At 41.2% G+C, this 10,388-nt stretch overlaps 1 protein-coding gene across 2 annotated transcripts in view; it reads left to right on the top strand.

Annotated features, from left to right (window-relative positions):
• The first annotated feature begins 553 nt into the window (after window positions 1–553).
• Window positions 554–10,388, top strand: part of KIF18A (kinesin family member 18A) — a 31,177-nt gene continuing 21,342 nt past the window's right edge. The window contains exons 1-7 of one of the 2 annotated variants that reach the window (XM_041411827.1): window positions 554–626; window positions 1,205–1,595; window positions 2,545–2,702; window positions 3,993–4,097; window positions 5,057–5,167; window positions 8,084–8,281; window positions 9,534–9,707. In XM_041411827.1, coding sequence (XP_041267761.1) covers window positions 1,268–1,595; window positions 2,545–2,702; window positions 3,993–4,097; window positions 5,057–5,167; window positions 8,084–8,281; window positions 9,534–9,707 — 1,074 coding nt within the window. In that variant the 5' untranslated portion in view covers window positions 554–626; window positions 1,205–1,267. Of the gene's footprint in view, window positions 627–1,191; window positions 1,596–2,544; window positions 2,703–3,992; window positions 4,098–5,056; window positions 5,168–8,083; window positions 8,282–9,533; window positions 9,708–10,388 lie in introns of those variants that run through there. The other variant, XM_041411836.1, reaches the window with a different exon arrangement.

Below are 10,388 nucleotides of genomic sequence, written 5' to 3'. Positions count from 1 at the left end.
GGGCTGGGGCCGGACACGCCGGGCCACAGCCGCCCGTCCGCCCCGGGAGTGCCCCCTGCCCTCCCGGCCTCCTTCCCTCCGTGCTCCCGGGAGTGCCCCCTGCCCTCCCCTCCCTCCGTGCTCCCGGGAATGCCCCCTGCCCTCCCGGCCTCCTTCCCTCCGCGCTCCCGGGAGTGCCCCCTGCCCTCCCGGCCTCCTTCCCTCCGTGCTCCCGGGAGTGCCCCCTGCCCTCCCGGCCTCCCCGCGCACAGCGTTCTGCTGACGTCACGAGGCACAGCCAATGAGGAGGCGAGGAGCGCGGCCTGCCTGTGTTTGAATTCCGCGGCCGGTGGATGGCGGTTGGTGCGGGAGAGAGACCGGGACCGGTGAGAGAGAGCGCGCACAGGAACGGCGAGGGCACGGCCGGCGTGAGACAGACAGCGGAACAGTGAGGGCACGGCCGGGGGTGACACCGGGAACGGGTCCGGCCCGCAGGGTGAGCGCCCGGGGTGAGCCCGTGCAGGCTGAGGCCCGGCCCGCAGGGTCAGCGAGTGCCAGGCAGGCGTCTCTGCGGCCGGCAGGGAGGGATTCTCCGGCCGCAGGGCCAAGCCTGGCGGCGTGCCCCGAGGAAGAGCCGGCTGCGGTAGGTGAGGAGCGGCGGCAGAGCCGGGCGGGTCTGGGGGAGGCTCGCTGGCCCTGGAGCGGCAGCGGCGGCGCTGCGAGCCTTTCCCGTGTCCGCTGCCGGGGGTGAGCCCGCAGCCCGCTGCTCCCAGCGGGAACGGGCTGTTTAAAGGGAATTCCGCGTTGGTGCCGCTCGCTGCATCCCCTGCCCGGCCCGTTAACGTAAATCCCGCTCTAACTCTCTCGCAGCAATCCGGGGAGGCCAACACGGGCAGCTCCTCTTTGTGCTGAAGAACCAAAACCTGCTCGCTCTAGTGCACAGAAACGTGGCGCATCGCCCGAAAGCTTGGTCTGTCGTAGAGGAAAGGCTGTAGGCCATTTAGTAGTTTCAATTGCGAGATAAACTCGAGAATTCCCTGGGGCAGGGCTGTTTGCCTCTCTGGAAGCTGGGCTGAGTCACCTTTTGAGGATCTCGGAGTGTCCCGGAGTCTCCTTGGGGCCCGCAGTCCTTGACACGGTGGCTGGGCCGGCACAGGGGCCTGAGCAAGCGTGCGGCTGCTTGGGAGAGTGGAAGGCTCACGGCAAATAAAACCTCTCTTGTCAGCTGCAGAAAGGATTCGGCCGCCGCATCTGAGCGGAGCTGGGAGCGGAGCCGGGAGCAGGAGGGATGACTCCAGCCCAGGAAGAGGATGTCTGCAGCCATGTCAAAGTGGTGGTCCGTGTGCGCCCGGAGAGCCAGAAGGAAAAGCAGGGCAACTTCAGAAGAGTGGTTCGTGTCATCGACCAGCACGTGCTGGTCTTTGATCCAGAGGAGGAGGAAGTCAGCTTCTTCAACAGGAGGAGAGTGACCCACCGGGATATTAACAAAAGACAAAGGAAAGATCTGAAGTTCATGTTTGACACCATTTTTGATGACAGCTCATCCCAGCTGGAAGTTTTTGAGCACACTACTAAAAATATCATTGAAGGCTTCTTAAATGGATATAACTGTACAGGTAACTTTGTTATTTATCTTCTTTGATTAAAAAAATCTTAAGGGAACTTCTCAAAGTTTCTCCTGTTCTGTCTAGTGGCCATAGAGGCATTAAAAAAGCCTGAGATAGGAATAAAACATTGTGGTTTAATTCATGGATATGAAAGGCTGACTTTTTATCGTGTGTAAGTTAGTATAGCTGTACTCTATTTTAAAAATAAGTTTGTGTTAAGGTTATAATAGACTTGTGTTGCCATCTTATTGCAAAGGTTTCATACCTTCTTGGTGATTTCTCATGGGCAGCTCCTCAAAGCACTGACTCCTTTTCGGCACAGTCAACAAACTCCATCTAACTTCTAAACCAGCCAACCTACTCCTTTACAGTACCCATCATAATTTGATCTAGCTGTGGCCTATTAAGGGCAGGCCTTGATAATTAGCACAGCTGTAACACCTTAGGGATGAGATTTCCTTCATCCCTATCTCTACTTTCCTACATTCCACCCATCCACAGACTTGGGAATTTTATCTGAAATAGATGTGCTAATGACAGTCCTCTAGAGTTATTCAAGCAGAAGCAGTTGTGTCACTGAGTGTGTGACTGCTTTATGAACTGCATAACCTGCTTTATGAACTCTTTAAGATCTTGAGGTTTTTGAATTGGCTGCTGGAATGTGGTAAGGAAATAAAATGCCTATCAGCAGTAAGTTGATGGCTTAGGCTTATGAGAGTAACTAAATAATATTTTCATGAGGCATATCAGTGAGCAAATTTTGAACTGAAAATGTTATTTGGAAACATTTCTCTGTAATTATAGATCTGAAAGGTAAAGCCTAAGAAACTTTATCCATTTATGAAACAGTTGTGCAGCATGACAGAGGTCTGTGAATGTTCATTTGACTTTGGTGTTCCGGATTGGCTTACAAATAAATTGCATGTTTTTGCTTTGTTGTTTTTTGGGGAAAATTCAGTGCTTGCATATGGTGCAACAGGAGCTGGAAAGACTCATACAATGTTAGGTTCTCCTGAAGACCCTGGAGTTATGTATTTAACTATGGTGACACTTTATAAACGCATGGATCAAATCAAAGATGATAAAACATGTGACGTTGCTGTCTCTTATTTAGAGGTGAGTTCCTGCAGTTGGTATGTTGCTTTTAATAAGTCATATTTTATAAATAGAGACAAGCTGGTTTTGCTTTCCTCTGGTCCCTTCTGGGGCTTGGCAGAACGTGTCCTTACAGGAGTGGAACTGCTCTGCAGACTTGGTGTTCCTGGGCACCTGTCACTGATTTACAGAAGGCTGCCCAAAATCAACCACCACTGTGGTTATAATATTTTATGAAAAATCCTTTCCTAGGATTTTTCCCTCCTGGGAAGTTGAGGAACCTCAGGAGAGAAATGCAAACAATAACTGTGTGCTGCTGTGGGATGCAACAGGTGCATCTTCCACTGGTCCATGTGGATTGTTTTCACTTGATGACCAATCACAGCCACCTGTGCCGAGGCTGTGAGCAGTCACAGGATTTTGTTATTCATTCTATTCCTGTTCTTTCAAGCTTTCTGATCAATCTTTTCTCTCTGTTCTTTTAGTATAGTTTAATGTAGTATTTTAATATATATATATATATTTCATAAGATAATAAACCAGCCTTCTGAAACATGGAGTCAGAGCTCACGTCTCCACACATGGGGCATCAATCACAACACACCAGTTCTAAAATAGTTACTGATTGTTCATGATTTGTGTCTTGCTGATTAATTACATGCCTCTGAGCACCTGTTGATGTGTACAAGAAAATGTCATTTCAGGGTAGTATTTTAGGACTTCACAGTAACATCCTGTAATGCTGTGAAAAAGCACAACAAAAAGATGTTCTGTTTTTTACAAATGAATGTTTTGGCACCTCTGCTGCATGGTGCTAGTAAAATGGTTATCTTTTTAGCTCCCTCAAAGTCTTCATGGACTCTAGTTGGTATTTGGGAAGGGTAGAAGGAGATCGGGAAAATTTGCCTTGCCATATACTTTCACAGACTAAGAAATAAGAGATTTAAAACTTTTGACAGAAGTAGGTTTGAACTAAGAAACGTTACTGAGGTATGGGTTGTGATGTACAATGGAGAGAAATAAATGCTTTGCCTTCATGTTTGTTGCAAAACTGTTTTTTGTAAAAAAAATTTTTTTTTTTCAGTAAAGAATGAAGATTATTTACTAAAAAGAATTACTTTGAAAATCTAAAAAGAAATCATCTGAATTGAATACTTTAAGCTTGGTATAGGAAAAATGTTAAAAAAATTATAGCATGAATTTACTACTTTATCTTAAAGGAGTATAAAAAAGACTGCTGATTTCTGCTTGTTTAATTCTGTCAGCTATGGGAGGATATTTTAACAAAATCTTGTCAATTCCCTTTCAAAGGTTTACAATGAACAGATTCGTGATCTGCTGGTCAACTCTGGACCTCTGGCTGTTCGTGAGGATGGCCAGCAAGGGGTGGTGGTTCAAGGTCTGACATTGCATCAGGTATGTAAATATCTCTAGAAACTTAAAATGAGCTTGAGGTATTTGAGAAACATTCCTATTGTTCTATGGGAGAGTTGTATTGAATTTGGTCATTTCCTAGTGGGTTTTTTCCTGGCCATAACCACAAGTAACTTGAAAGTCTAATTAATTAATTAAAAGCACATTGTGGAAAAATCTGCTAGTCTCATTGGATGCAAATATAGAAGCATTCAGTCCTTGTTATGAAAAGGGTGCAGTTGGCTTGATGCTTATCCAGCAAATTTTGGAAGATTTCTTTTTGGGCTAAAATATCTTGGCATTGCCTTCATTACCACCTTGAGGTGCTCTGCACAGCTGTGAAGTGTAAAGGTTGTTTTTGTTTGTAAATAACCATGTTTGAAGATTTCCATGGTAAATTTCTTTTCCAGCACAGCAATTCTTTGGTAAGATCAGTGATAGAACTTAGTTTTCCAATGTGAATATCAGTTGCTGTGGACCTATTTTCTTGCAGCTTTCTTGTATATGTTACGAGCTGTGACAGGAAACAATATTTTAAGTTTGGCTAGCTCTGTGAACATGCTTCTTCCCAAACCTTGAGTCTTGTGAGGAAAAAAACTTATCTTGTACATATGCATTGAATAGTGATATACTAATTTAAGTTCAGACATTGTTAAAAGAGGCTGATTCTAACTATGGACAGTCTTTCAGATTTGTTTGAATTTTAAACTATTTTCTGATTTAAGATGCTGCACTTAAGTGCTTGCTCCTCATACCTTACTGCTTTTTAGCTTAGAATATTTGTTTGAAGTTCCAGTTCCAAAACAGGAAATTTCTCTTACTTCTAGGTAGGTAAAATTTTAAGCTTTTTTTTTTTTTTTTGGAAGGTTAATGTTAAAGTAGATGTATTTTAGAACAGTGTATTCCTATAGTTGATGACAAAGAAAGGAAACCTGTATTTGTCATGTGCTCTACTCTTAAAGCCTAAATCAGCAGAGGAAATCCTTCAGATGTTGGATTATGGAAACAAAAATAGGACCCAGCATCCCACAGATATGAATGCCTCTTCTTCCCGGTCCCATGCTGTCTTTCAGGTAAGGTGACACAGCCCATAAACAGTGGTCATTACTGGCAGCTGCAGCTTTTTGGTCCAAGATGGATACAGTGGAAGCTTTTGCTTTTAAACTGTGTTGAACCTCAGTTTGGGGAAGAGGGGATTGAAGGTTTTGAGTTTACTCTCCTTGTTACTCCTCATTCCTTGGAAGGATGTAATGGTTCTTAGTGTTGATGTTGGAAAAAAGGAAATCAGTGAAAATATCTCTAATTCCAATTGTTTGAACTTAAATACATGAAATATGTACTTATACTTTCTTAACTTCTATTCCTTTGAAGAAATAACTCAAGTAAAATGATCATTTAAAGCTTTAATAGACTTCCATATTGTAATCTTATAAGCTGAAAGTTACTGGTGGGTTTTTTTAATGCTTTCTGGTATCATGATGTTGTTTAGCATTTCTTTGGGAAAAATCATTTACAGAATGGAGTTATGTCTGACTATAAACTTAAGAATCTCAAGTAGTACTTTCATGTTTTACTTTCTTGGTTAATGTTAACTTTTACAATAAAGTGATTTCCTAATATCCTGCTATGGATCAAGCTGAAGAAAACTGAAATGATGATTCTTAGTTTTCAGAAATCAGTTTTGAATGAGTTGTACAAATATGCTAAAACTTAAGGCTTCTCCAGAGTTTTTTGGGGTTGGCTACACTGCCTTATTCTTCTGACTTCTCTTTTTTAAATACAACCTGTGATATTTAAAAAGTAGTCCTGTTATCAACAATGTGTTGGGGGTTTTTTTCTTGTTTGCTGTTACGTACTGCAAAGCAGTATCTTGAATGATTTATTTGTTCCACACTCCAAAATATTGAAATGCATTTGATACTGGTCCTTGCATGAGAGCACTAAACTGTTGGGAAGTTTTTAACATTATCTACAGACTTAGACAATGCTAAAAAACTATAACAAAGTTTAAAAAACAGCTTCTAAGTATGGAACAGAGCAAAAGCCATTGCCATTCTAAAAGCTTCTGTTTTCCTATATACCTTTAACTTACGTTTGCAATTGCCCTTCCTGTTTTGAATTCCCCTGAGGCCTGCCCTTGTTGTGCATTGTACAGGGTTGCACAGAGAGTTCTTTTGAAGTGGTTTGGGTTGAGAGCTGCATTGTCGTGGATGTATGCTGCCTTCAGAAAGGCTCCAGGTACAGCGCTGCAGACAGAGCAGAGGGAACTGCTGCTTTCTGTTTGTTTACTTGCTGCTGGCATCTCTTATCTCCCTCACCTGCTCTTAGGACAAACCTCTGCATTTTATTATCTGGCAGGTTTTTTCTCAGTACTTTTCTTCAAGTGGCAGGCAATTAAATAAAACACTTCAGTTTCTCAAGTATTTTCACAAATCTGTGACGTTTTGCATAACAGAATTGTCTTTGTTTCCAGAGATGTAAGCAATGAGAAATCCCCTGTGCTGTTGTGATTGCTCTTTATTTTTAATGTTTCTATTATTTTAAGTGTTGCTTTTTTGTAGAGATAGGTTATTTTTTGGCTTTTCTTGTTAACTTTATGGGATATTCTGTGAAACTGACTCAGAAACTGGCAAGTCTTGGCCCAGGACATTCTGAGCTGATTTTGGAGATGCAAGTTTTGCTTTACTGTACCACATGTCTTAGGTTTGAAATATCTTTCTGGGTCAGGCAATTACTGCATCTGAGAGGAAAATCTGAATTGCTACACTGTTCTATTGAGAGTGTTCTGCTTTGGGGCATTTCCTGTATCTTTTGAATTTTTACAAAAGCTTGAGTCATACAACACAGTTTGGCTGTCACTCTACCTTTCCCTCCTTCATTAATGATAGCTACTGTGTTGTTCTGGTAACATGTTCCCAGCCTGAAGTTCTTTCTTTTTTGTCTATTATACTGGAAACAGTACAACTGAACTTAGTTGTACTGTTTGATAGAAACATATCTGTTTGAAATAGATTTACATTTCGTGGCAAGTCATAGGAGTTGTATTTTATTCTTTCACAATACTTGTCAATCTGTTTTCTGTTACAAGGTACTGTGAAGACTTCATTTCTCATGCACAAAGCTTAAAGCTACAGAAGTAGTGAGGTACTGTCTTTGCTAGTCAGTCGCCTTGTGTTCATGGCAGCCCTTTGCTAATTCAGTATCCAGAAGGGGGTTCATGAATATGTCATTAACCATTAGCCATGTTAACAAATGGCAGGGCCCTCAACACAAAATAAGTATAAAGCCATCGAAGGATAACTTTGCTTCTTCTTTCTGACTGTATATTCATGCTTTGCCTGCTTCCTTATAAACCTGAAGAAAGAATACTTTCACCAGCAGAAGGAAGCAGAAGCATTTAGTTCTTTGTACATTTTTGTATTGTGAAAATTTCAGGAAAGATGGGATGAATTGGAACAAGTGGCTTCAGGAGGCATCACATTTGAAGTTATCCTGGAGTGTATTTTCACAGCAGTAAATGAGTGTTGTTTCAAATTAATGGAAGATACAATTAAATCTAAATCACTGAAAGGTCAGCCTTTTCCTGGTTTATCCCTATAGATCTCTTTATGGTGTACTCCTAAACGTGTATTTGAAGAAGGAACACCTCTTTCAATTTCAAGTTCAGGGGTGTGATGTGCATTTTTGGTGCAAAAGAATCAAGAGCTGTGAAATTCATTTCTCCTGTAAAAAAACTCACTTCTCTTTGCTGCTTTGTGAGCCTGGGCCAGTTGGTTGCTTAATCCTCTGCGGTAGGACAGGAGAGAGAATCAGAAGCAAGAGAAGGAGGTACCTTGTGGTTCACTTAAGTGAAGGCCAAGTGGCAGGACCAATACAAATGTCTTAAAACAGTTGTTACACTATGAAATTAATTTACTGCTTAGATTGGTTAGTGGTTACTTTTTCATTGTTTTCTTTTTTTGTTGTTGTTTTTTGTTTTTTAATTGTAGATTTACCTACGGCAGCAAGATAAAACAGCTAGTATTAATCAAAATGTTCGTATTGCCAAAATGTCTCTGATTGACCTGGCAGGGTCTGAACGTGCCAAAGCAACCAGTGCCAAGGGGGCTCGCTTTGTGGAAGGAACAAATATTAACAGGTCCCTGCTTGCTCTTGGAAATGTCATTAATGCACTGGCAGATCCTAAGGTATGTGCTGCTTTGCCATGCAGTCTTTGCCTCCTGGTGTTCTGAAAACATTTTATAAAGTGCTCAGCTGACTGAATAATGTGGTTTACATTGTTGATGCTACTCACATCATCATTCTCATGTAAGATTGTCTTAAGGGTTTCCACCATCTTATCTGTGATAGCTGAAAGACAGTCCCAGTGAGAGAAAATGCTCTAAAATCTTGTGCAGCTGCCTAAGGATAGTGTCAAAAATGAATGGTGCCTGCTTTTCTTATCTAGCTTCTTCAAAATCAAGCATGTAGAGAGAAGCTCGCATGAGTACATGAATAACCTTACAATTAACCTTTAATCTCAGAGGGGAGCAGCTTTTATAGGATAAAACAGCATCTCTTCCAAGTTGTTCTTTTGGGATCTCACATCCATCCATACACACACACATCCCTGCTCCAAGCAGTGAGTCAGTCTCCTGACCTGGCTCACCAGCTCAAGGCAAGGAATAGGTACAATTGTGTAGGAGAATGATAAAACCTCCTGAACCTTTGCCTAAATGAAGTCCATTGTCTGCCATAACACTCTTTTTGTCCTTCTGCTCAACTAGCAAATTTCTCCTTCAGATATGCCAAGAGAAAATCAGATTTAATTTCCCTTCCTGATGCTGTATGTCCCCATCACCATCTTGTTGGAGGGGAAGGTGGAGTTTAACATCTGTGCCGCAGACATACGGAGGAATCACGTTGATTTACTTGATATGGGATTGGGTTCCTAGTGATAAACTTGGTATAATGAGACGAAAACTCTGTAGCTTCACAAAGCAGAGTATGTGTTGCCTGGAAAGGTGTGAAATCTCCATCCTTGGAGGTAATCAGAACCCTGCTGGGCGTAGTCCTCACCCTCTTACTCTAGCTGACCCTGCTTTGAGCAGAGGGATTGAACTAGAGGGATTTTAGAGGTCCTTCCCAATCTGGATGATTTTGTAAACTTAATGTCATTTAATGTAGTTTACTTTTTCTGTTAGTTGCCCCGTCACAGAAATAGGAGTTACTTTCTGATGTATGTTACTTTCTGGATATGTAACTTAGTTAATACATGTGTTGGACAGTTCCAACAGACTTAAACTGTTTCAGGTGTACAGATACTTCAAAGAAAAATGACTTGTGTCAAAGAAAAGTTTCATGGCTGTTTGTCATGGTTGTTGTTACTGCTGAAATTCTAAGCAGACTTTTATTTGAAGTACAGTTACGTAAAGCATACAAATATCTATCACTCTTTAGAGCAAGAAGCACATTCCTTATCGAAACAGCAAGCTTACTCGTTTATTGAAGGATTCTCTTGGAGGAAATTGCAGAACAATAATGATAGCTACAATTAGCCCATCTTCTTTGTTCTATGATGATACCTATAACACTCTGAAGTATGCAAACCGAGCAAAGGATATCAAGTCTTCTGTGAGTATATTGCTCTTACTGATCTCTTGTCAAAGTACAATAATCTAGCATTAAAAGAAATTTTTTTTATTTTGGAATATTATATTTTGCTTCACTTCAGACTCAGAAATTTGTTCCGTTACATCTTCTTTTTTTATTGTCAACTCTTCCTTATATGGCTGATAGGTGTAGTAGATACAAAGTAGATCCCAGAGCTGGCCTAAAAGCAGCATAGCTTTGTTAATGAGATGATGCTGCCAGTTTGAAACCATTTGTTTTGTAAGCATGAGATTTAGAAATAATCCTCAGCTGATAGAATTCACATACTTTTTTACTATTTTGCTATTGCTTTCTCAGAGAACTGTAAAGCATATTAAAGAAATTTCTGACCAGTTGTACAAGAGTCAGTGCAGACATGTACAGGTAGAATTCAGCTGGTGTCAAGAATCTCAGTGAGATTGTCCTGATAAATGAAAAGCTGGAATGTCATTTTCTACTCTCTGTTGTTTAATTTTATTTTTCATTATTGTTTTTATTGCCGCTCCTAATTCTCTTCATGTAATACAGGGTTCGCTGTAGTTTCCATTTGTTGTATACTTAAAGGTAGCTTTTATAATAAAATGCACAAGACAGGCATTTAAATAGTAAAACTAATCTGAATAAATGCAAAATGTGCTTGCATATGTAAATGTAATTATTCTT

This window comes from Onychostruthus taczanowskii, unplaced genomic scaffold (assembly GCF_017590055.1).
Source record: "Onychostruthus taczanowskii isolate IOZ18803 unplaced genomic scaffold, ASM1759005v1 scaffold101, whole genome shotgun sequence".
NCBI lineage: Eukaryota > Metazoa > Chordata > Aves > Passeriformes > Passeridae > Onychostruthus > Onychostruthus taczanowskii.
This window is presented reverse-complemented; position numbering and strand designations above follow the sequence as displayed.